General features: G+C 41.3%; 1 protein-coding gene across 2 annotated transcripts in view; it reads right to left on the reverse strand.

The window, feature by feature from the left end:
* Nucleotides 1-332: 332 nt before the first annotated feature.
* Nucleotides 333-27,456, reverse strand: part of SEC62 (SEC62 preprotein translocation factor) — a 37,290-nt gene continuing 10,166 nt past the window's right edge. The window contains exons 2-8 of one of the 2 annotated variants that reach the window (XM_077826588.1): nucleotides 24,409-24,517; nucleotides 18,184-18,289; nucleotides 12,581-12,797; nucleotides 10,342-10,434; nucleotides 5,464-5,524; nucleotides 4,031-4,150; nucleotides 333-2,269 (exon numbers count right to left, since the gene is read on the reverse strand). In XM_077826588.1, the coding sequence (XP_077682714.1) occupies nucleotides 1,794-2,269; nucleotides 4,031-4,150; nucleotides 5,464-5,524; nucleotides 10,342-10,434; nucleotides 12,581-12,797; nucleotides 18,184-18,289; nucleotides 24,409-24,517 (1,182 nt within the window). In that variant the 3' untranslated portion in view covers nucleotides 333-1,793. Of the gene's footprint in view, nucleotides 2,270-4,030; nucleotides 4,151-5,463; nucleotides 5,525-10,341; nucleotides 10,435-12,580; nucleotides 12,798-13,941; nucleotides 16,016-18,183; nucleotides 18,290-24,408; nucleotides 24,518-27,456 lie in introns of those variants that run through there. The other variant, XM_077826589.1, reaches the window with a different exon arrangement.

A 27,456-nucleotide genomic window follows, 5' to 3' on the forward strand; every position in this document is an offset into this window, starting at 1 on the left:
ACGGAAATTGGAACTGCAAGCATGGTAGATTTTAGCTTCTGCCTGAAGGCCGTGTGTTGTTCAAAATAATTGCTAAACTGAGTGGAGAGAAGAGTTTTGAGCCAGTGTACTATCCCATTACACATGCACATCTTAATAAGGTAGTGGATGGTAGTGACGGATCTGTTAAAACAAGTCACTGTAAACAGCAACACCACACAAATGTCAAAGTTTGCCAGGGAACAGGTTAACAAAAATTTCTTCCATATTAACAGAAAAATGCATAACAGATCCAATCTCTGTTCCCCATACAATAAATATTCAGAAGTAGTAAGCAAATCAGACCTTATCAATGCACATGTAAAATGTATATATTTGCACAACCAGAAAAATTAACATCTTCATTCAAAACACTGGTGATGGAAAAGAGCAATTCAAGAAAAAAAATCTCAGCTACTGAAAATTCAAGCAATATCTAGTATTCTTTCCTCACAGTGGTGTCAGGGAGGAATATCATCTGTATTCACTATTTCAATTTCAGTCTGAAACTGAACAATTCAGAATGTTAAATCTTAACTTTTTAAATGCTTATATAACTAAACAAAATGTCCTCCAACAGTCTAGCAAATAAGAGATGTGTGAGATAAACTGAACATTCAAATTGCTTCAGGAGTTTTAAAAACAATTTGATCTTGGTTGTCTTTTGAATTAGCTTTTTTGTTATCTGTACTCCTGAACAGGTGAATACTCTCAAGCAGTGCCTACTCCTCAGTTAATACAGTACTCCAGTTTCTGAATATAGAAAATGTTAAGATTAACATTAAGGCATACAGACAGCTGTGTTATCTGCTTTTGTTTAATAAAGGATCAATTTACTCACTCAAATACATGGAATGTTGGCAAGAAACTAAAAGCTCCTGGGACAAATCTACCAATCACGTACAGATTCTGTGAGGTCCTCCATCTTGCATTTCTCTAATAAACACACCCTGAAATGGCTTCAATTATACAAATTGAAATTTGGATAAAACTTCTAAATAATAAGTAACAGTTAAAATAAAAAGGGTTGCTTTATTTTAAAATTATGATGGCAGGGGAAGTGAGTGGGAAAAGACAACAGCTGGAGTTTCCAAACTGCTGTTCCCTTTGCCTCCTCGAGATGACACCTTTCTCTGAACCAGATGTACAAAACAGTTTGGATTTCTTAAGTTGGTGGTACACAATTTGTACACAACTGAAAACACTGCAGCCAAATAAGCACTACCAGCTTGTAGGTCTTTAGCAAAATACTTTAAAATTACCTTCTGCTAAAACTAGTTGTCTTAAAGTTCTCTCTTACAATTTTATAAAAATCAGGAAGAATGTCAAGAGCCATCAGCTAAGAAGTGCTTTACTTAACTAGCTATTAAATGAATATACTAGGAATAATCTGAGATTTGGTCATTCAACTTTTACCATTTTACAAAGCTATTTTGAGTAGGCTATACTTATTGAAAAGTTATGCAAGTATCAGAAAATGACAATAGGGAAACTATGTTCTTCGGTATGTTTGAGGACTATCTAGACAAATCATAGGATCTGACAGAAAACTTGTCAAATTGACAAAACTTTTGTAAATGTGTATTAATTCAGATTGTACCAAGTAATCAAGCTAATAGTTTTTTAAAAATGAAGATACTAGATATAAAACTGTTTGGATAACATGTATTTCAGCAAACAAATGGAAAGAATGTTACTGTAACTACATTTTGGTGATCAGCCAATGAAGAAAATCCAATTGTTTTACACATATTCAGTCTCAAAACTACAGTGAGTTAGGATTTTTCATGTAAAGACCTAGTTTCTTCTTCCTCTTCCTCCTCCTCCTCCTCCTCCTCACAATCTCCTTCATCTGTTTGCTGTTCAAGTTCCTCTTTTGTGATCATTTCAAAATCATTTCCATTTCCACTACTATGCTGGGATCTGTCATCCTCACGCCTATCACTGTCTGTGTCTGAATGCCGCTCTCCTCCAGAGCCTTCTGCTCCTGAGTTGCCTGTTGCTTCGACTTTTCCTTCCTCATCTTCCTTTTTCTCACTATCTGATTTCTCCTCACTGTCAGACTTCAGCTGCTTTTTGGTCTCTGATTTCTCCTCTTTCCTTGAGTCTGCTTTTGGTCCCTTGTATTCGTGTGTGTACAAGGGCCTGAAGGAGTCAATGAAACCCACGTCTGCTGTCAGATTTGGCAAAAACCAGAAATGATGCCTTCCTCCAGTTATCAGCCAAATAATAAGGAAGAGGATGCAGCGGGCTGTGAGGAGAGAGCCCAAATATTGTATATAAATATTTACAACATAACACAACTGTTTTTATTAGTTGCCTCTCCCCTGCTGCACTCAAAATCAAGTTGAGGACAGACAAAACACGCAAAATACAAATGAAACCAAATTCCTGGGCTGGAAGGATGGGTCTAACAGCATGTTCTGATACTTAATGGTGGTGATGGAGAAGTAAGCAAGGGGGAGAATTAAAAGGTGCCATCCTTCAACCCCCTCCCAAAAATAAAAGTCTGATGATAAAAGTTAGAAACAGTAAAGAGCTAATAGACAGAAAAGTCTATTCCCTTGCAATGGGATAGGATCATCTGATCTTAGCCAAAGACCAAGTTTTCTCTATTACAGTTTGTAAATCTCCATGAAAAATAGGAGGGTCAGTGATCTCCCATCTGCATTTTAAGCATTGTTTTGCTCAGCTACACACCATACAAATCAAAAAGAAAGCTTGATTACCTGCATCCAGCTCCTCAAAGGTAGCTAGGCTCCTAACTTCCACTGATTTCAGATTTAAGGATTTGGGCCCAGATCCTTAACAGGTGAGCCACATTCTCAGTTTTATTTCTTTTGCAAGTGCTTATGTGTTGGTCCTGAACTATTCCTTAAGGGCACTGCATCTAATTCTGCCTAGAAGAAAGGCAGGTGGCCAAAACGCAGGCCTCTGATATCAAGATGCAACACGTACCTGAATGCGACTCAAGTGGTTTTCCTTTCCTTTGTATTCTAGCTACATGCAATGCCCATAAGTTTATAACTAACACACTGTTTCTAGGTAAGGTGATTCCACCTCTGCCCAAAGCCTGAACTGGCTTTTCAGGAGGAAGCACACATTCTCTGGCCAACAAGAAGCACTGCCTCTAATTTGTAGATGATGGTCCTTTCCCCCTCCCTGTTGTCTCAAATTTTTTCTCTTCACCTTAGCCACTGTTTCTCCTCCAGTTTAAATACCCCACCACCTTGGGCACCTCTCTTATCTCCCAATCTTACTAACACATCTCCCATTAGATAGCAGCAGCAGCACTAGGGCCTAAAACAAGAGTGAAGCAGCAAGAGAGGTCGAACATGAACAGTGGACTAGAGAGCTCTGATAGGAGAGAGTGCTTGTGCTGTCCTAAGGAATACGATCTCCACTATGCAAGATCAAGATTGCACATGCTAGTGTAAGCCTGCAGCCTGAAACGGACCCTGCGGAACACTTTTTTCCAATGCCACAGTAGTGACATTTAGTAGCCATTAAGGAACTACTCACATAAGGTAAGTCTATGGCAGTGGTCCCCAAGCTTTTCCTCTCGTACTGCACCCCTTTACCAGTAATGGAATGTGTTCATGCTCCCCTGGCCAGGAGCAGGGCTGGGGTGGGTGGGTGTGTGTGTGTGTGTGAAGCTGTGGTGGGGAGGTCAAGCTGGGGCCGGGAGCAAAGCTGTGGACAGGAGCAGAGCTGAGGGCAGAGTTGGGCTGGGTGGCACTTACTTCCCTATGGGAGCTGGCCAAGGCCCCCCCAGATATTCCTCCATGCTCCCCAAAGGGGTGCATGTCTCAGACTGGGGACCCACTGGTCTATGGCTATTTTAAAGAATAGGGGTAAAATTTTCAAAAGTGAAGTTGACAGATTTAGGAGCCTAAGTACTTATTCCACTTTTACAGATTAGAAAGGGTTCTAAGTCACTTAGACATGTCTGAAAATTTTACCCTACTTGTCCTGTTCAGGTAACTTCTATTGATAAACAAATGACACTTACCAACAGCAAGTAGGAGAATACTGGCTACGAAACAGCCTGCGCCTACACTGAGGTAATAAACACCTACTCGCATCTCTGCAGGCCAAAGTGGGAAGAGAGTTGCAGCTATAACCGCAATCACTAAAAATGAAGAGAAGAGTTTGAGAAACATGGATAAGTTACCAATTAAAGGGCAATAGTAGTCTGGTGGTGTTGCCTGTAGTAATGTTTGTACAGTACTTTGAATAGGCATTCCCATTATTTGAGTGCCATTCAGAAACAGAGTCCAATTTCTCTTGGCCCACAAATACACATATATAAACGACCAGCTTAGGCCATAAAAACCCAGTAGAACAGGCTTAAGTTTAGCAAGCAAGTGAATATCCCCACCCTTTCATTTTTTGCTTGTTTTTCAGTCCCCACCCTCACCTCCCTTGTCTTCCATAGAGTTGTGCAGTTTCTGTCCTCCTGCTATTTGCTGAAGTCTACAAGATTGCGTAATCACATAACTGGCTCCCACCACCACTTTAGAAGCTAAGCACATTACCTTTCAAAGCCCTAAATATATCATGGTCATATAAATTATATCATCTCCTTAGAGAACTGTGCTGATGGAGAAGTGATATGAACATGGAACTGGGAGCCAGCAACTCCTACATTCTAATGCCAGCTCTGACACTGACTTACCCATGTGGCCTTGCCTTGGCAAGTCACTTCACCTCTCTGCCTCATTTTCCTCATCTTATAATTGGATGAAACAATATTTACCTGCCTCAGAGATGGTTTGAAAAGATGATCTGTATAATTCTCAAGATAAAAAGCACCATATAAGTAGTAAGTATTCCCCAGTAAGTGTAGACAGAACCCAATATACAAAGTATACTGTACACTACAACCCCACTAGTTGTAGCATGGTTAGGCCCTTTACATACTGATCAAAAATATTTATCCATCTACCTTAGGTATTTCGAAGGTGCCCATCACCATAGTGGTTAGGCATAAAGTGTCAACAGGATTCTCTAGAAAGGTGCTACCATGATTTCTAAACTCAGGGAAGTTGGGTGCCTTTTAGGCCCTAACTTTTTCTATTTCCCCTTACACAGCAGCATCTAAGGAAGAATAATAGACCTGTGTGTAAACATTAAAATTAGTCTAGACCTTAAAAAAAATTGCTCGGGCCAATGATCTACATAAATAATACTGGGAGGTGGAAGGGAAAGGGTATCAATTGTGAGTGTTCAGTACCTAATAAGGACACAATCTATTAGTGCTAAGCAATTGAAATCTACAGAGCAGTTAGCAGGTGTAACTGTAAGCGAGGTGCAAATTGATAAAAATATTAATTCTGTGTCTGAATATGAGAGAGCAAAAAGGAGTTTGTCCATGGGAAAGAAACAGATGTGCCTGTTTGGTACTATAGCCTATACTACACATTAACATCCATTCTTACTTACCAAGAACAAGTCCCATGGCAAATGTTTTAAAATGAACTGGGTCATAGATCCACACATACACCTGCAGTAAGAATAATCAGGTTAAAATTAACAAATTATATTCCAAAATAAAGATCTTTGGTAAGAGCTTTCAGATTAGTTTCCTCATCTGCACGTTTCTGTATTACCATATTACTCTAGTACTAGGTTACACTCACCACCAGGTGCCACTCTGTCCTCCAAGTCAGCACTGAACCACAGTACAGCATTGTGGTGAGGGGGCACTGTATTGCTGGAGGTTCTGTATTTTTGGATAAGACATGAAGCCAAGGTCTATGCCAATTCTGCTCAGTGAAGTAGCTGCAGAAGCAGATATATAATCTTGTGACTACCACCCCTTTAAACCTACACAAATTGCCTCAGCAATGCACTGACCTTAATCTGACTCAGTGAGCAGAAGGCCTAAGCATAATACTTTTACTGGAGAAGGATGTATAATACAAATATTACACTGGTGCCATATCTTGTCAGGCACAAGGATGAAGGCTGGGAGCTTCCAGCATCTGATAAATGCTTTTATTAGGATATGTTGCTCACACCCTGGTGTGTGTTGGTGCCTTTATTTAAAATATTTTAATGATTTTGACGACTTACTAGTATTATTTACTCCCGAGGGCATTCTGTGCCAAAAAATTAAAAATTCTGCACACAGTATTTTAAAATTCTGCAAATTTTGTCAAATAAATGTGGAGGCTCCAGCTTGGCATTGGGGAGCATAGGCCACTGGCTGCACAGAGGTGGGAGATCACTGTGCAGCTCCCACCCAGGGACACAAACTCAGCAGTCTTTCAGAGTGGTAGCTGTGTTAATCTGTTTCAGCAAAAAGAACGAGGAGTACTTGTGGCACCTTAGAGACTAACAAATTTGAGCATAAGCTTTCATGGGCTAAAGCTCCCTTCATCAGATGCATGCAGTGGAAAATACAGTAGGAAGATATATATATTGTGACAAAACTCTGTCCTTGCCTCCGTGGGTCCCGCGTTTCCTGGCGGATTTCGCTAGCCTCAGAGGCTCACTGTGACCCTTCATGTAACCCTTCTCTCTCTGGAGACAAGGGTCACAGTCTACTGAACCATTTTCATCATAAGCCAGTGAGGGAGGTAAGGAGAAGTTATCCTTCCTTGCACAGACTCTGTTGTCTCCCAGTCTCAGCGATTAATCTGGGGGCAAAGGTGGTGCGGGGGGGGGGAAGCCCAGGCCCACCTTCTACTCCAGGCTCCAGCCCAGGGACCCTAATAGTTTCAACTATGGTAGCTGACCTTTTAGAAACATGATGTACAATTCCCTGGGCTGCTTCCCCCACAGCAGCCCTCACTTCCTCAAGCTCCACTTCACCCTTACCTCAAGGCCTCCTTCCTTGTGCCTGATATGGTGTGTACTACTCAGTCTCTCCAACAGCGCAACTTCCTCCCACAGCTGCTGACATGCACACCCACCTGACTGACTGGGAGGCTTTTAACTAGTTTCAGCCAGCCCCTGATTGGCTCCAGGTGTCCCAATCAACCTAGCATTCTCCCTGCCTTCTGGAAAGTTCTTAATTGGCCCCAGGTGTCTTAATTGAACTGGAGCAGCTGCCATTTCACTTATCCTGGTACCAAGGATTTGTTTAGCCTGGAGCTAATATATCTATCTCCCACTACTTTTCTATAGCCATCTGGCCTTGCCCCGTCACAATATATAGAGAACATGAAAAAAAATGGGGGTTGCCATACCAACTCTAATGAGAGTAATCGATTAAGGTGGGCTATTAGCAGGAGGAAAAAAAATTTTTGTAGTGATAATCAGGATGGCCCATTTCAAACAGTTGACAAGAAGGTGTGAGTAACAGTGGCGGGGGGGGGGGGGAGAAATAGGTTTTAGTTTGTGTAGTGACTCATCCACTCCCAGTCTTTATTCAAGCCTAATTTAATGGTGTCCGGTTTGCAAATTAATTCCAGTTGTGCAGTTTCTCATTAGTCGGTTTTTGAAGTTTTTTTGTTGAATAATTGCGACTTTTAGGTCTGTAATAGAGTGTCCAGGGAGGTTGAAGTGTTCTCTGACTGGTTTTTAAATGTTATAATTCTTGACATCTGATTTGGGTCCACTTATTCTTTTATGTAGCGACTGTCCAGTTTGGCCAATGTACATTGCAGGGGGGCATTGTTGGCACATCATGGCATATCACATTGGTAGATGTGCAGGTGAACGAGTCTCTGATAGTGTGGCTGATGTGATTACGTCCTATGATGGTGTCCCCTGAACAGATATGTGGACAGAGTTGGCAACGGGCTTTGTTCCAAGGATAGGTTCCTGGGTTAGTGTTTTTGTTGTGCGGTTGCTGGTGTGTATTTGCTTCAGGTTAGGGGGCTGTCTGGAAGCGAGGACTGGCCTGTCTCCCAAGATCTGTGAGAGTGAGGGATCGTCCTTCAGGATAGGTTGTAGATCCTTGATGATGCGCTGGAGAGGTTTTAGTTCGGGGCTGAAGGTCATTGCTAGTGGCGTTCTGTTACTTTCTTTGTTGGGCCTGTCCTGTAGTAGGTGTAGGTGACTCAGTAGTGAGGCTGCACACAACCCTGACACAGCTCAAGGACCGGGCCTGCCCCAGAAACAGCCCAGGACCATGCCCCTCAGTGCCACGTGCACCAGGTGTAGACAGGCAGTCTCAGCAAGGCAGGATCCAAGTGTGGAGGGATCCAGGTGTGGGTTGAGAGGGTTCTGTGTGGGATCTGGGTGCAACAGTAATGGGAGTCTGCAGGGGGGTCCAGGTGAAGGTGGTTGGGGCTCAGCAGGTTGGGGATCTGGGTGCAAGGGGAGCGTTGCCTGCTGGGGTTCTGGGTGTGGGGAGAGTGAGGCTTGGCAGGAGGGTCTGGATGCATGGGGGTTGGGTGGATGGGGGAGCAGCTCCTTGTACAGTGATCCCTCCCGCTGCAGCTGAGGAGTGATGGGTGCAGGAAGTCGGGAGTTTGCAGAGCTTCCTACAGCCAGGGGAGAAATCTGGGGGTGGATCTGACACAGCCCCAGATACCGTGCAGGGGAAGAGGAAGTCCCGTCCTCCCCAGCGCAGCTGGGACTAGCAGCTGAGCCCAGCGCAGGGTAAGAGCCACCAGCCAGGTCTTCCCCAGTCCTGCCCTTTGCCCCACAGTGATTTACCTCTATGCCAGCTGCCCTGGGCACTCAAAACATACTGCTGGGGAGGGTCATATGACCGCTCTTGTGGCTTCGCCATCAGAAAGTCATTTTGCTGCAGGGAAGCAAAGAAAACTGAGGGGGATATAAATTCTGCGCAAGTGCAGTGGCGCAGAATTCCCCCAGGAGTATATTATTTTCCATTAATAATACATAGCCCTTTACACTTTCAGCATCTTACAAACATTAATCCTCATAGCTCCATCAGAGGTAAAGAAAGGAAAGTTACTCTTATCTGGCTTAGCTGAAAACACCATTTAGCTGTATATTTCTACTTGAAGTTTAGCATGAGACTGGAATAAACTTCCCTAGCTCTCAAAGACTAACATTTTCCAGTGCTGATAGTTTGGTCAGTAAATGAGACACATCAGTGGTGCTTCAATGTCCCACTTGAGCATGCATTTGTAATGCTTTAATGAGTGGGAAGCATGGAACTCTCTAACCTCTGAGAATCATTTGTGAGCAAAAAAAATAGCTAAATGGACAAAAGGTAAATCATCAAGGGTTCATCTCCCAACTGTAAGGAAGTAGGAACACAAAGGATATCTTCAGAGAATTACAGGTAAATAATTTTCCCTTCTCTTAAACCATAAAAATCACTTTCCTGAATGGATTCCTAGAAGCATTATTACTTAAAAGAAGCTTTAGCTAAGAATAATTTATGAAAGATGTTTTCTCCAGGAGTTCACATTAGGTAACAGACTCATGGAAATGAAAGAGCGTCAGAAATAATACTAAATCACAGTGTTTATGGAGCTTTGGAGGTACTGGCCATGAAGCCATAACTTCCAGTAAAAAACAAACTCGTTCCCAAAAGGGAAAAAAAATATATACTTTGAACTAGTAGGATTAATGAATGTCAGGCCAGATAGCATCTTCATCTAGTAGTGAAGACTCCAAGTACCTGACAGCAGTAACTGGTGACCTTCACAGCTGAAAAGAAGGTGACTTATATCAACTGCATACCAGACATATACAAACCCACTACTGTAGGTGCTCACCAATTTTGTGAAGAAAGTTTCTCTCAATGTATCGTCTGTAGGATAGGCAGGGAACTGGAACCAGTCATAACAGTCACAGTCCTAATGGGACACTCCTTTGCTGACCTCCACCAGAAAGGAATTTAAGGAAACATTCCAGACTGCTGTGTCTCATTGGCCCATGTATGAGACATTTCCCTCTGTTTAAATGGGCAAAATCACTGAAAAGTACAGGAATTCCCTCTTGTCTCAAGATATAAGTGCAAGAGCAGGAATCCAGTCTGATATCGTTAGAGAAGTAAATCATCTGATTTAAAGAAGAGGCAAGTGAGGCACGGAGAGATTAAATAATTTAAGGCCACACAGAAATTTGGTGGCAGAGCCTAGTTTAGAATTCAGGTGTGCCTGACTCCCAGTCCCATGTTCAGACCACGAGGCTTCTAGATGGCAGCCACCTTGGACTCCCTTCCCTGTAACTGAATTTGAAGCTCCAACTTTTGTTTAAAAATACTTCAATATGGCATGACTTTACTAGCAAGAAAGGCCAGCAAGGTTTCCACTCATGCTGGTAACTATCAAAAGGGCAGAAGGAAAAAGTCTGGAGAAATCAATCAGTCTCAGTATTTTATTGTCAATGTACTGGTCACCGATAAATGTAGGAAGTGTAGAAATATAAGTTACACACAAACCTCACCTCATTTCCATCCAGAAAAACTTGATCTTCATGTGGCTCAAGTTTAAATTTTCTCTTGGTTTCCTTTTTCTTGGGTGTTCCTGGGCTCTCATCCTAAGAGCATATCAATCATGAAACAGAAGGAATAATTAAAAAGGAATTTAGAGACTGTAAAAGGCTCCAGATTCATAGGTTCCATTTTGAAATTTTGGCTGCATCCATATATCCTCATTACAAAGTTGCTTATGAGTGCTGAACAACAAGAAAACTACTGCAGAAGCACTCCCTATTACTAGCCAACATTTCAAAATAGGACTTCCATTTCTACACATGCAACAGCACACACAAATTTGGTGCACTGTCTTACATATATACAAATGTTAAAATATTGGTGTAGCACTCTGCACCTCAACGCAGCACCCTGGAACCCTCATATGACCGGGTTGAATATCAATTATGATATATTTCATACAAAACATGCCATGTAAGATATCATATGAAAGGTCACAATCTGGTGAACCTGACTGTTCTATCAAAGTATGTATATTGTTAGTGTGTATGAAGTTATGTAATTTTGCTATATGGTTGCTACTGAAATATGTTGTAAGTTTGAGGCTGTCTCTGCATGGCCACTTTCAGCGCTAAAACTAAGTTGTTCAGGGGTGTGAAAAAACACACCCCTAAGCAACAAGTTTTAGCACTGAAAAGTGCCAGTATAGACATCGCTTTATTGCCGGGAGCTGCGCTCCTGATGATAAAGCTACCACCACTCATTCAGGGTGGGTTTTTTCATTGCCAGGAGAACTCTCCCTCGGCGATAAAACATGTCTATATTGCCCACGTCACAGCGCTGCTGCGGCCGCACTGTAATGTGGGCAGTATAGACATACCCTGAGAGTTGTCCAGTGCTAGTTCTCCAGTGACAACAAAGGAGGTTATCCTCTCCCAGGAAGGTGTTAAGAGACCTTTAATCAGCAGGGGAGAGGTAAACAAGGGGTTTACAATGCTGTAAGAGTGCTACACAAGCATCACACAATGGGGGACTGTTCAACTCTGACTCGGCAGAGCCCACCAGGACATATCTGGACTAGTGTTTTCCAGGCACATGGACTGAGGATATCAAATAGGGGAGAGCGGCATCATGCTTCTACCTCTCTCATCCCCCACCTACGCTGGAAGCAACAAGAACGCTGTGAAGACAAAAAGAAAAGGAGTACTTGTGGCACCTTAGAGACTAACCAATTTATTGCCACAAGTACTCCTTTTCTTTTTGCGAATACAGACTAACATGGCTGTTACTCTGAAAGCTGTGAAGACGAAGACTTGAACTGAGGAGACTGGTCTCAGGCTTAAAGGAGAGGCCTGTGCATTACGAACTGTGACCTACCTGCAACATCCAGTGAGTTCAGAAAAACTGCTTAATCTAAATATTGCCTAGTCTACTAAGATTTAGACCATGCATTTACCAAAAAACAACAACAACAACAACACTCTCACCTTTTGTGCCTACCACTTATTATCACTTAATATTTATCTTTCTATAGTTAATAAAGCTGTTTTACATTTTACCTAAAACAATGTATTTTGCTTGAAGTGCTTGAGAAACCTCAGCTCAGTTTACAAAGGCTAGCATGTGTCCTCTCCACATCGAGGGAGGGGTGGACTGGGTAATAAACTTACACTGGTCAGGCTTCTGACTTGGGCAAGACGGTATATTCTGGGGGTGCAAGGCTGGCGGCTTGGGAGACTTGCTGGGCCTTTCTCTGTGTGATTCATGAGTGGCTCAGGGAGCATTCATGCAATTAGCTGGGTGTGGGGCTCCACATGCTGTTGTGCTAAGTGATGATAGTGCCTGGAGGGGTTTGCTGCTTATCACTAGCAAAGCAATATGAGAGCTAGCCCAGGCTGGAGAGTTAAGGGGGCACAGTGGTACCCCAGTTCCAGGTTGTACCCCAGGGATCCCATCACAATTGGTACAAAGGATCACTGCATGTTCCAACCAAAGACAAATGTGGTTTGTTAGCGTAAATTCCATCTTCTCTGTCATTACGATAAAATGATGAGGTGCACAATTGGAGGCCAGGTTGGGCTCCCTTGGAAAATTTAGATCCAGATATTTAAAGTAAGTAATAGAATAGCAAGGAGATGGTAGGTTAAGTTTTGGGTCGAACCACCTTACCCTTTTAAAAACTAGGTTTTTCGCAGTAGTTAGTAGTATCTGCTAATAGGTTTGACCGTCTTCTTTTTGGGTTGCACTTACCTTCTTGCACTCTTCTTTCTCACCATCCTTTCTCTTTTCCTTCTCTTTCTCCTTCTTAGTCTTTTCATCTTTGCCACTTTCCTTCTTGCTCTTTTTCTCATCCTCTTTCCCACTCTCAGTCTTTCCTTTCTCTTTCTCTTTTTCTTTTTTTGTGTCCTTATCAGGCTTCATTTTCATCACTTTCAATGCTCGGTGAAAGAACTGTTTCTTTAGAAGTCTTTTACAATAAAAAGGTTATATTACTAAATCAATTCGGAGTTAATGATGCGGTTATATGTTTAGAACACAGTTATGTTATTGGATATCTGTGACAGCGTGATGCAAAGACAATATCACACCAAGCAGGACTGGTTATTAATAAACATAGTGGGCCTGATTCTCCTCTGCCTCACACCTGTGTGCCTTCTTTGTAAGCCTGTGCAAAGTGGAAGTAAAACCTCTAGCTTCCTGATTCGGTTGCATTTTGCAGAGATGTAGATGACAACACCAGGAGCAAGAGAGTGGAAAATCAGGTCCATTATTTAAATTTTTCTTACACTTCCTTTCAACATTTCTCTTTAGTTACATGTCAACATTTCCCACAGCAGCAGGAGATATGGGAAGTGGACATACAACTTTCCAGGCTATGTGGTTCAGAGCTGTAAGTTGACCCAAAATATACTACTGAAACCAAGGTAACACTTAGACAACCACATTCCGTGCAGTCCCAAGCATAAACTTGGTGCCAAGTGAGGGGGAAAGTGTTGGGGAGACTTTTACATCTGAGAAATCAAGCATATGCCAACTGAGATAGCCACAGCATAGAATACTGTGGTCATGGCCTGTGCCACTACAAGAGTAGGGGCTGCAGGAGGCAGGGATTAAAACACCAGAGAATCTGGCTCTTACATTGTGGTCTAGTTAGTTTGAATTATTGCCATCTTCACCCAGTAACTGATTCTTGTCCTTTCATTTATCTATTATTGTAGATCACGTGTCTTTGTCAGAGCTATTTATGGTAAATTTACCTAAATATTTTAGAGGGAAAGAAATCAGCTGAACTACTTCATTGGAAAAACTATATGCAGAATGATATTAAAATAAAACACACACAGCTGGAGGCACAACAAAAATTAAACAGATAAAAAAAAGAAAAGCAAGGTTTCATTTTTTCCTTTTTAAGGCAGAATAATTTTAATAAGAATGTTTGAAAAATAGTCCAGTTCTGCTAATCTGATCCTAAGCTGCATTGCTTTCAGCCTGACCCTGCAGTTCCTATACACACAAACTCCCACTAAAGCCAGTTGGAATATTTAATGCAAAATGGCAGTAGAATCAGGTCTTCAATTCTTTATTCAAAAGAAAAAAAAAAAGTTACTTACCTTACAGTAACTGAAGTTCTTTGGGATGTGTTTTCCACATGGATTCCACTCTTGGTGCACACGTTCCTCATGCCTGTAAGATTGGATTCTTTTGGCCAGCAGTGTCCATTGGGGCCGCACCTGTGCCCTAGATCTCCTTGCTTCCCATCCACCCCCCACCTCGGGCATAAGGGTGGAGCGACCCCAACCATCCTTCAGGTCCTTTGCCAAAACAGAATCCCAGAGGAATAGGACTCTAATAGCAAGAAAGTAGGGCAGGGTGTGGAATTCACGTGGGCAACACATCTCAAAGAATCAGTTACTGTAAAGTAAGTAAGCTCTCTTTCTTTCAGTGATTGTTCACACAGATTCTACACTTGGTGAGTAACAAACAATTCATTTGCTTGTAGGTATCCTACTTAAACAAAAATGGCAAGACAGCCCTACCAAGATAGGCATCCATTCTGGAAGCCTCTGCCAAAGAATAAGGGTCCCCACAATAAGGGTCTGAATCCCCAACCCTTTGAGCTGATGTAATGGCAACTAAAAAGGCAGACTTCACTGATAGCAACCTGTTCCCTACACCACCTAAAGACTCTAAAAGGAGACCCATCAATCCTGTTAAAACTATATTGAGGTCCCAAGAGGCCGGTGACTCCTGAACTGGAGGGGGTAAAAAAATAAAACTAATGAATAGGGCCTTTAAGAAATCTAGCCACTCTAGGATGGAAAAAATACAGTTTGATCCTGGATAGCAGGGTGATGTGCAGATATTATTGCTAGATAAACCCTTATGGAAATAATAGGAGGCCAAAAGTTGTTTCAGGTCTAGTAAACAGTCCAATTCGTTGAAATGAGAGTTGAGGACAAAAATAGTGTAAAATCTTTTTTGTGGAAGAAGATGGCTCTTGCTGACCTGAAATCTAACAAGACTTCTATGAACTCTCTGCTTTGAGTCAGTGTGGCAAAGAACTTTAAGGCTACTTTAATCAAGTTGGTCATTTGTTGCGGTGATCTTTCCTGGATCGACCCATCACTGGGATATTGGTAGACCTGGATCCCTTCTCTCCTTACGTGAGCTGCTACACCTGCCAAGTCCTTGATGAACAGTACTAGTGCTGTGGAAAGACCAGAAGACAAGACACTGTACTGGTAATGAGATGTTCCTACTAGGAATCTGAGGTATTTCCTATGAGCCAGATGTATGGATATCTGAAAATAGGTGTCTTGAAAGGTTAGAGCCATGAAAGTCTTGAGGATCTAATGGAGGCTCGAGTCACCATCCTGAACCTGAAATGGTGGATGAAGTTGATGAGACATCAAAGGTCCAGAATGGGATGCCAGCCTCCTTTCTTCTTTGGAATGAAAATATAGTGTGAATAAGAACTCCTTTCCCACCCCGAACTCAAAGGGCACCTCGTTCCATTGCTCAGAGATGCAGGAGAGAAACCACCTTTCTTCAACAGTATCTTGTGAGAGTGTCTCAGAAGAGGAATGGGGAAGGTACCTGAAGGGTAGTAAGCAACTGGAACTGTCAGTAACAGGTATTGCATGCAATCTCTCACATCCACTGGTCCACAATGATCCCAGCCCAGGCTTCCCTGAAAAAAGACAGGCAGTTGCCAAAAGGGCTCAACTATGGCATGAAAACTGCTGCTGAGAGGAAGACGTTGAGTGCATTGTAGCAGAGGAAGAGGCGGTGGGTTCTCTATTCTGGAAGCTCTGCTTCTCCCTTACTGGCTCCAATATCCTCAGAAAGTTGTAACAGTATGGAGCAGAGCAACTATGTCTGAAGGAATCTTGAGGTTTGGTTTGCTTTCTTCTTGGGGCTGAGGTGTACAAACCCAGAGAACGCAAAGTGACTCAGGAGTCCTTTAACAAGGGGAGGGCCTCATCAGTTTTTGATGAGTGTTTTGGACCTCCCCAATTCTGAACCACTACCAATGTGACCATGGTGCAGGCGGACGTATCGGATACATCCAAAGCAGCCTACAGGGAAGTTAAAGCTATCAGCTGCCTCTCTCGCATGATGGATTTTAATTCTTCCTTATGCTCCTGCAGCAGTCTTTCCATAAACAGAGAGAATCTGTCCCAGTTCAAATAGTCATAGTTAGGAGATTGGCAGAGAAGACAACTTTTCTGCTGAACAAATCTAGTTTCTTAGGGTCCTTTTTCTTGGTGATGTTTTTGGGGGCCCTTTCTGCTTGGATCGTTCTGTAACAGCCACTATGACAAGTGAATCTGGCACTATAGGAACGGCCATAGTGGGTCAGACCAATGGTCCATCTAGCCCAATAACCTGTCTCTGGCAGTGACTAGTGCCAGATGTTTTAGAGGGAATGAACAGAACAGGACAATTCTGAGTGATCAGTCTCCTGTCATTCAGTCCCAGTGCCTGGCAGTTGGAGGTTTAGTGACACCCAGAGCATGGGGCTGCATCCCTGACCATCTTGGCTAAAAGCCATTGATGGACCCCTCCTCCATGAACATATCTAATTCTATTTTGAACCCAGTTATACTTTTAGCCTTCACCACATCCCATGGCAACGAGTTCCACAGGTTGACAGTGTGTTGTGTGAAGAAGAACTTCCTTATATTTGTTTTAAACCTGATGCCTATTAAGAAGCAAATAAAAATACTTGAAGCCCTTAGGAACTTCATACTGTCTATCCACGTTTTTGGAAGTGGCAGGTATCGATGCTGGAGCCTGCCATTAGTCCACTGCAGGTTCTAATAATCCCTTGTTAATAAGCATAGAGTCTACCAGACATGGAAGGATGCAGAATGTCTAGCAGCTTTTGCAATTTCTCTTGCACTAATTTCGGTGGGATGTCAAGGGTCTTGGCGATACATTTCTTCAGTTTTGGAATGCCTTAAAGTCATCTGCTGGACAACGTAGAGAGATTGGCTGCCATATCAGAGGAGGAGGAGGAGGAAATTGTTGCCGGGATCAACTGTTCCTCTACCCCTGCCTGTTATAGCCTCCCCCCTCTTAGGGGAAGGCAATCTTACTCTAGAAGTGAGGGCAGAGGACGTTGGTTTGAGGGCATACGGCTGCATACACCAGGCATGCGGCTGCATACACCTTACACCAGGAAGGCCGTGACTGATAAGTAGGAACTGTTGGGCCCGCTCTGCCCTTATGCCCTTGAGTGTGCAGGCTGGAGGACATCTAGATCACAGGCCCACCCCCAACAAGCACTGCTGGCCAAAAAAATCCAATCCGGTGTGCATCAGGTGGAATCCATGTGGACAATCACTTGAAGAACAACAAGGCATTTAAAGCTTCTCCCAATTTCAGTCTTTAATGGAAAGTTCATTTTGCTCCTACAAGTCATGAAGTAGAAACTTAAAATCTATCTTTGCTGCCCTCCAATGCAGCCGACAGTTTCTTGATCGACTGCTGCTAGATATTTGTCGGTTATAGAGCCCAGGCCTTCAGAGCAGCAGTCCCACAAGAATTCTTACATAAGAACAACCATATTGGTCAGACCAAAGGTCCATCTAGCCCAGTATCCTGTCTTTTGACCGTGGCCAATGCCAGGTGCCCCAGAGGGAATGAACAGAACAGGTAACCATCGAGTGATCCATCCTGTTGCCCATTCCCACCTTTTGGCAAACAGAGGCTAGGGATACCATCCCTGCCCATCCTGGCTAATAGCCATTAATAGACCTATCCTCTATGAATTTATCTAGTTCTTTTCTGAACCCTGTTATAGTCTTGACCTTCACAACATCCTCTGGCAAAGAGTTCCACAGATTGACTGTGTGTTGTGTGAAGAAATACTTTCTTCATCTGAAAGAGCAGCTATTCTGCTAGATAAACATTACAATGTTTGTGAAATTGGGAGAAAGATACTTTCACTTAGCTATTATTTTACTGTCTCCTTTTTCCTCCAGGGGTGCTGCTCCAATGGCAAAGCCACCAGTTATTACAGGATCGGGCCCAATAAGTTCTTCTAATTGTTAACAATGATATAATTACAATTATTAAACTACATTATTTCTATGTTACTGATACAACACCACAAATTTTTTTTCAAACATTCTAATCATAAACATACATTGCTTCAGCAGTCTCTTTTGAAGTAACTATAAGGTACACACAAAAGGTTAAGAAAAATAGTGAAAACAATTTTTGAAAGTAGCTGTCCCATTTTCAAAAGGGCCCAAGTGATTTAGGACCTTCAGAAAATGGGACTTTAACGCTTTGGAAAATTGTACTTGTTATTAAGACTATTTATCTTGACTAAAAGGCCATACCTGTTGCAATAGTCAACTATAGACTCTCGAGTTGTAAATAAGGCTTCTTCTCCCTTCTTGGCTTTTGCCCACTTAGAATCCAAAAGGCAGTCCACAGCTTTTGAGGCTGAAAGGAAAAAAGGAAAAACAAACCTGTGATAAAATATAGAAAGAGTTCACTTCAATATCTGATCTACCCAAATACTACAAAAACAGAATCTGTAATTAGTTCTCTCAGTTTTGCTAAATACAGGAAAAAAATCCTACCTGCATAATGAAACAACCCTCCCCCACCCCACTCTTAGAGAGATAGGCTACACTATTGCAACAGAGCTCCCACTGATACAAATGGGAACTTCGACTACATAAAGAATCCAGGTTCAGATGCATACTTTTTACAATATTATATTACAAACCAATTTTAACAGGACATTGCAAGAGCAAATCCTATCCTAAATAAGAATTTTGTTATAATTCCAAAACTAAGGTGTGGGGATTTTCTGTTTAAGAAATTCCAAAGGAACCTTAAAAAAAAAAGATTATCCTCTACAGTAGTTTGTGCTGCTAGTGAATGAAAATCAAAAAAGTTAAACTGATTAGTCCATTTTTACTGGCCAAGCTGAAATACAGGAAGTAAAACATTAAGTAGTTAAAAAAAGTCAGATTTTAAAAATGTATTTCAAGGCATGATTTTTTATTTTTAATGTGACAGTTAAATCTTTAAATATTCTTGGCCAAATTCTATGAAAGGGAGCCATGTAACTATGTAAAGCAAAAATCTGGCACAAAATATGAAATGGATTGTTATGTCCAGGCTCTAAAAGTAACAGCAATACACTAATCATGGAGCAGATGAGATCAAAGGAACAAGCGTAGAGGTATTTGTTTATCCTGGAAAATTCTGATTAACCTGTCCCACAAAATTGCTGTCCCACACCTTCTGTATAAACTGGCTTGCAGACACCAAATGTCCAAACATGTACGAAGGTGTAAGCATGTGCATACAGGCTCAGAAAGAGTGTCTGAAATCATAATGAAGATTTTAAAGCTTAAAACCACCAAACAAAACCAAACCTCAACTCTCATAACGGAACTCTGAGAGATCCAATTAGTTACTTTAGAAGTTTAAAGGCTCCAGGACAGATCCTGGCCCCCAATAAAGTTACTTTGCCCTGGTAGTACAATGCAGCCTTCAAGCCATCTTAACCAGATACCAGAATATGGGAATTTCTCTGGCATAGTGGAATATTCAGGTGGTGGAAAGATAATGTAGCCAGCCCCACAGCATTGTTTCCCAGTCTCATCATAGAGGGCATTTTCGGGACACAAGGCCTGGCTGGAGTGCTGCTGTGCTCTGGTACTCCTTGGCTACAAAATGGCTCTGTGGGGGCTGCTGCAGTCAGGTGTTTAGTGAGAAGGTAATTTACAGGAGAACTATTTTTGTCCAACCCTTCAGCTGCACGGACTGGAGCTCTGGCACAACTGATGATACATCCTTTTCCCCCCTCTTTTTTAATATTTACACTTTGTACAATAGCTATTGCACAAACAGTCTGCCAGTCTGTACTCCAATTATATCGCTTTCAGCCAATCATTACTGAAGCATTCTATTAATGGTATTGATTATACCATGTGATCTCCCACTTCGAGGTTGTATGAATTTAAAACACAAACGCAGCTGTTTGTGTGTGTAGCTAGGAAAAGAGTTATGATTTTTTCCACTCTTTAGTCAGGCATATTATACATTTTTGTTTTACAATCTGTATTATTGAGGGGTTTTTTTTTTAAAAAACAATGTCATAACTATGCTCCGTACAATGCCAGAGCATCATACCAGAAAAGTGCAAACTTAATGAAAACACTTCCAACAAACTTGAATTTGGAGTAAGGACTTAACTGTGTTCCATGTGATTGGACTGGATTTTGGAACTCTAGAACAGCTTCATGGCAAAATATATTGCTGAACTATTCTTTCAATCATAGAATCATAGGACTGGAAGGGACCCCGAGAGGTCATCTGGTCCAGTCCCTTGCACTCATGGCAGGACTAAGTATTATCTAGACCATCCCTGACAGGTGTTTGTCTAACCTGCTCTTAATCTCCAAAGATAGTGTCAAGGTTCCTTCCCCACTCTGAACCCTAGGGTACAGATGTGGGGACCTGCATGAAAACCTCCTAAGCTTACTTTTACCAGCTTAGGTTAAAACTTCTCCAAGGTACAAACTATTTTACCTTTTGCCCTTGGATTTCCACTGCCACCACCGAACGTTTATCTGGGTTTATTTATTAGGAAAGCGTTGTTTGGAAACATCTTTCCTCCCAAAATCCTCCCAACCCTTGCACCCCACTTCCTGGGGAAGGTTTGGTAAAAATCCTCATCAATTTGCATAGGTGACCACAGACCCAAACCCTTGGATCTTAAGAACAATGAAAAAGCATTCAGTTTCTGAAAAGGATTTTAATAGAAGAAGTAAAAAGTAAAAAAGAATCACCTCTGTAAAATCAGGATGGTAAATACCTTACAGGGTAATTAGATTCAAAAACAGAGAATCCCTCTAGGCAAAACCTTAAATTACAAAAAGAGACACAGACAGGAATATCCATTCTATTCAGCACAACTTAATTTCTCAGCCATTTAAAGAAATCATAATCTAACGCATATCTAGCTAGATTACTTACTAAGTTCTAAGACTCCATTCCTGTTCTGTCCCTGGCAAAAGCATCACACAGCCACAGACCCTCTGTTTTTCTCCCTCCTCCCAGCTTTTGAAAGTACCTTGTCTCCTCATTGGTCATTTTGGTCAGGTGCCAGCGAGGTTATCCTAGCTTCTTAACCTTTTACAGGTGAAAGGATTTTTCCTCTGGCCAGGAGGGATTTTAAAGGTGTTTACACTTCCCTTTATATTTATAACAGGTGGGAGATTCCACAACCTTCCTAAGCAATTTATTCCACTGTTTAACCACCATGACAGTTTGGAATTTTTTCCTAATGTCTAATCTAAACCTCCCTTGCTGAAATTTAAACCCATTGCTTCTTGTCCTATCCTCAGAGGTTAAGAAGAACAAATTTTTCTCCCTCCTCCTTGTAACAACCTTTTATGTACTTGAAAATCATCAAGTCCCAGCTCAGTCTTCTCTTTTCCAGACTAAACAAAACCAATTTTTTCAATCTTCCCTCACAGGTCATGTTTTCTAGACCTTTAATCATTTTTGTTGCTTTTCTCTGGACTTTCCCCAATTTGTCCACATCTTTCCTGAAATGTGATGCCAAGAACTGGACACTGTACTCCAGCTGAGGCTAATCAGTGCAGAGTAGAGCGGAAGAATTACTTCTCGTGTCTTGCTTACAACTCTCCCGCTAATACATCCCAGAATGATGTTCACTTTTTTTGCAACAAGGTTACACTGTTGACTCACTTAATTTATGGTCCACTATGATACCCAGATGCTTTTTCACAGTACTCCTTCCTAGGCAGTCATTTCCCATTGTGTGTGTGCGCAAGTGATTGTTCCTTCCTAAATGGAGTACTTTGCATTTGTCCTTTTTGAATTTCATCCTATTTACAATTCTGTTTTATATCCCACAGTAAGAATTAAATTATTTCCTAATCAACACAAGACAAATGGTTTAGAAGGAGAACCTGAAGCAAAAGAAGAAGAAAAAAAAACAAACAGTTAGGAATACACTGATCATCTTGGCTGTATTCTGGATGTCACAGTGAAACTTGCCCCTTTAAGACAGAGGGGGGCCCACTGCACCTGTGACTGGTCAGGTGCCTCCCAATTGGGCTTCAGAGCAAGGCCATATCACAAGGAGGAGACTGAGACAAAGAGAGAGTATGAGCATGTCAGAGTCAGGAAGAGGCATGAGCAGCCTGAGACCAGAGGAGAAACAGAAGAGTAGCAAAGAGTGGCTAGAGGGAAAGAACTCTAGGAAAACAGTAACTGTGAGCTGCTAGTGACGAGTTCTGAGGAAAGCTGTTGGGAGGACTGACTAGCGCTGGGGAACCTTTATGAGTTGCAGGAAAGCTTGTGCAGAGGCCTTAGGAACAAGGGAAAGAACCAGTCTGATCAGTGTAAGCCAGACCTAGATGCAAGGAGAAGAAGATCCCCAGGACCAGAGGTAAAACTCATAGGTAAGGAGGTCTGGGGAGTGGAATGCTGCAGGGATCTAATGTGGGGCTATACAAGACGACTTGTGAGAAAGAAACTGGTCTTGGAACTCTCAGGTGAATGCCCTGGAGAGTGAGGATTCTAGAACAGGGATAAAGAAACTGGGGTTGAAGGGTTAACAACTCTCAGGTGGGCAACCAGAGAATGGTGACCTCTGAACGGGATTGAAGAGTTCTATGTTGTAACCTGGAAGAATGCTGTGTTCTGTTTTGGGAGAAACTGTTGTTACCATGAAGGATCTGAAGATTGTGGCACTTTATATGAATAAACGGGTTTGAATTTGCTGCTGAGAGAGACAATATTCATTTGCATAGGCAGCTGAAATGGAAACTGAGGTGGGCTATGCCTGTGCTACTAATGTCGGCACCAGGGGGGTGCCCATGTTGAGGTTTCCCTGCAACACTGAGGGATACACAATAGAGCACTTTTTTTCTAACCAGGCAAAACTGAGACTTTGAACTACTATAGTATTACAGCACCATTATACCAAATACAGGTGGAGTAATCCTGATACCACACCACACATGCCTTACTCCTAAACCAGTAGGGGATGGGTACAAGTGAAAGTAGTATCCTTAACCCCTTCAGCCAGGACAGTCACCTTAACTTGGGGCTTTTAAGGGTGGGATGGGAGAGGGGTGGAGAAAGGAGGTGATGGATGCCCTTCAAAAAATAAAACAAATGATTAGCATAAACATTTTAAACACCAGCATGACTTACTGAACACTCAAGCAAGAAATGCCTTCATTTGATGAGAGTGGAATTTGCTGTTATATTACTGCCATTTTTGTATAAAATTTTACCAGTAATACAATGTCATCTCCAAAAGTTACAAGGAAAATAAGTGATTGAAAAATATAACCATTCAAACTACCAAGAAAGTTATAATACAAGTATATAGCTCTTACATAGCCCTTTATATCTGAAAAACACTATGAAGATTAATTGAACCTCACTACACCCATCTGAGGTATGTAATTACCTTCATTTCCATTTTACAGATAGAGAAACTAGGGCAGGAAGGTTCAGAAGCTCGACCAAGGCTACAGAAAGGAGTCTGTATGAAGTTATAAGTAGAAGTAGGACGACTTGTCTCATAGTCCTAATGCCACCCCTCACAATTTTTGTAACATTACTTCATAATGAAAAGTGAACTAAAAATAGAGTTTGAAAAAAAAAATCACTGGCCATGGCACATGGGAAGCTTTCCCTAGTGATTATGAGAGACTACGCCATCAATTTCATATTAAAAGATAATTTATACCCCTTATCATTACAAATAAGTTTCTGGATGAGAACAGAATAGCCAATGTAGTATTGTCTTGCAAAGTCTGCAAATAATACCTCTGCTACTCCTCATAGCTCAGAGAGGCAGCAAGACAATTAAATTAACAAGATTCAGGTTAGTTTCCTGCTTCCATTCAGACCCCTAGAGAGGTCATATTAATTTTAATCATATTAATTTAATGCTGCTATTGCTGTTTGACAAAGCTCTGGCTTTATTCATAGAGAAAAAAGACCCAAAAACTGGAGACTAAGAGGGGGTTGTGTAGTGGAAATTTGCTGCCACCTTCCCCCCAGCAGCTTGAAGGCTCTGGGGAAGTAAAGTAGCAGAGTCTGTCCCTTTCACAGCAACCAGGATACTCAAGAGGATGGGAAAGAGACAGAAAGCTACTGCTCCCTTTCAGCAGATAGAGGTGGGATGTGGTGTCAGATTTATCAGACACCTACTACTCAGTGACCAACGTGAACATTAGAGCCCCCAAGCAGGGTGCAGGTACAACTGCCTGTTAGAAATCTCAATCCTCCTCCCTTACCAGCAGATAGGGGTGGAAGACAGACCAGGCTTTTCACCAGGGCGTCTTACTCTGGACCTCACTTCTGCTTTCCTGACTGTGTCTTCTGCATCAGGTTGGTAAATGTAATCTTCTGACTAGTAAGTGCCTTGTTAATTTTCCTGGGCTATAAACCTTACACAGCTTACTAATTAAAAATACTAGTAACCTAAATTTTAAAAAAAGTACAATATTAGTAAATATGCAGTATCATTATTTGGTTACAGATAATCTTACCAATAAAATAATCAACTCTGTGGCCCATCATGTTGGTAGATTTTGTAGGACAGTTGAAACGTAGGTATTTGGCTACAGCTTTCTCCTCTTTGAACGGCTCACCAACTTCCTATAATATAAAAATATAAAATTAATACTGGTTTAAACACAGCCAAGAGAGTTTCATTTTAACTTAAATCTCAATTATTTTAAAAAGCACCAAGTTTTTTTTTTGGCAATATATAAATAATGACCAGCATGGTCCTTGCTCCAAAGAGCTTTCAGTCTGCATAAGACAAACTGAGCCAAAAGTTCAGTTCTGAGATAGTTTGAAGACCACGTCATGAGATCAAAGCTTGAAGGCTTTGCAAGAGTGAGTTAAAGGAGGAACTGAGGAGGAGAAGGAAGGCGCTTGGCACATGGAAGGTGGGATGCTGTTCTAAGCATTCAGGACCGCATGAAAGAAATTATAAAGTTGAGAATGGAAAGAGACAAAATGGAGAACCCAGGAGTCAGAGACTGTCAGATGATAAATGTGCAGACATGTTGGCAGAGCTGAGTGGCACAAAACCTTTAATGCAATGAGAAGCTTGAACCTAATGTGGAAAAGGAGTAGAAACTGATGAAGTCTTTAAAGGTAGGGAGGCACTTACAGAATCTTATGACTGGTAGCTGTAGGTGATACCACATGACTTAAGAATGACTTTATAAGCAGAAATTGAGACAACAATTGAAGAGATGCTACCAGTTTGGAGAAAGGAAGTAACAAGACAAAAATGTGCTGGGCTAAGATGTAGAAACCTCAGTTATCCTCACAAAAATGGGCATTTGAGGAGAAGGATTAGCTGTTTTGCATGTGTGAATATTAACATATTTGTAAGAATGTAAAGTGATATATTAGAGTGTCTCTGCAACCCAAATAACACTCAGAGATCAGTCACTGCAGAATAATGCTAGGTCATGAAACTGAAAGTATCATCTCTGTGCCTGTGCTTGCTTTGCAGGACTGCAGAGCACGGCACTAGAACAGGCTGGGTCACTTACATGGCAGTATGGAATATGAATGCTCTATAGATGTATTAGTTATTTTTAATCCATAACATGCCTGTCATGAACCACTTCTGGTCTTGCACTTATAGCAATACATTTTAATTCTGCAATAAACACTTTAAATGGAAATGCAAAGATCAAGTATTTTTTTAAAACCAAACTGAAAAGTTTTAGACAGAGTGAGAGGGTATTACCAAAATTAAACAATTTGTACACAAACAGGAAGAGCTTGTAAAATAAATTGGTTGATGAGTGGTCATCCCACCTGAGCACGCTGTTGCTTTTCCTATCTGAATGGACAACTTGAAAAGGAAATTACACTTAACGTACGACACACACTTTACCAAATGACAGAACGTACTGGGTAATTCTCAGAATGCCAGTATCTTCCAGACTAAATCCTTTGGAGCATGTATCTTGTACACACATATATATGCAACACACGTAAGGTTGAACGCACATGCCTGTACTGTATTACAGTGGATGATTGTACATTAGCCCTTATATAGGCAAAATGAAGCATTTCTCCATGCTCATACTTGATTTCTGAATTTTCACTTGAAATCTTTGTAAATCTATCCCATAGCAATGCATAAACAAAATCTACACAAATAGATATACCCAAACACCACACATAACTAATGCAACTATAATTGATATGAACTGACTCGCTCTATTGTGTTGATACTTTGACATGCATACTGATGTTATAAATATGGAGGAATAAATACAATGGGTTAATTTTCACTTAAAGTTTTTGTAATATTTGTGAGTTTCCACCCTATCAAATAACCTATATTTAGTACAATAGCTCCCTACAGGACAAATGTCCTTATTTCACAATGCAGAGTATGGAAATGCTCTCTTGGAAAAATCATCATCATTCACATTTACCATCAATGCTTAATTTTACTGCTAGTCTTGCTTATGTTTTTCCCCTGCCTGTTATCCGGCCAGTTCAGGATTGTTCCCTACCTACAGTGCATTTTCTAATGTTCTGTCCAGTCTAGTTTTCAGTGTTCTAAGCAATAGGGCTCTCCCGAGGTAAATAGCTCTTACTCTTCGAAAGTTTTTCCTGATAATTAGCCTACATGTTTCCCTCTCAGTTTCATCCCATTGCTTGTAGTTCCAGATTTGTACTGCAATGTTAAAACAGACCTCTGAATGAAAAAAGCTGAAGTGACAGACACCAAGTGTACACGGGCATATATTTAAAAAACAAAACAAAAAAAACCCACCAAAACACAGAACGTGTCAGAAACTTAAATATATTGCTCTTTTTAAAGATGCAATTTGACAGACCTCTATTTCAGACCTAAGAATATCAAAACAACAAATATTTCAACTCCCATTAACTTGAGCAGGGCCAGAATTTCAGCCCTAATTTCCATTTATGCACATTCCTTTTCTTGTAGGCACATTTTATGTCATCTAAATGCCTAAATAACAGATTACTTATGTAATTTGCAAGCACAAATAGCCTAAATTATTTCCTCAAATGACTGCAGGTTCAAAACTATTCCTGCAAATGGAGGCCTGGTAAAGATCCAGATGAAACCGTTAACCCTATGTACTCTAATCTCCCCTCAACATGCATTTGTAATTTCCATTGATGCTAATGATGGCTCTGCATGGACCCAAACAGAACGGAGCTATAGATATTTGACAAATTGAAAACTTCTGAAGTTTTTAAAACCTGTGCATGCTAAACTGGTCTTAAGCTTCTCTCTCTTTTGTTCCCACGTAGGTGTGACTTGTTCACTGGGGCTCTTCTCATTTGTGAGATGATTGACATGACCTAAAATAGGATGTTTCCCTGTCACAATATAAACAAAGTTTCTGGAAAAACATAATAGAACTAATGAGGACTGTCATTAACAAGATATTTAATGTGAAGACAAAATATTAAGAATCTTGGTGCCCTTCTAACACTAAAGAAGTGATCACACTTCTAAATAATCTTTGAATTTATCCATATGAATATTTAGTAATAATACTTTGTACTTCTATAGCACCTTT

This window comes from Eretmochelys imbricata, chromosome 9 (assembly GCF_965152235.1).
Source record: "Eretmochelys imbricata isolate rEreImb1 chromosome 9, rEreImb1.hap1, whole genome shotgun sequence".
Taxonomy (NCBI): domain Eukaryota; kingdom Metazoa; phylum Chordata; order Testudines; family Cheloniidae; genus Eretmochelys; species Eretmochelys imbricata.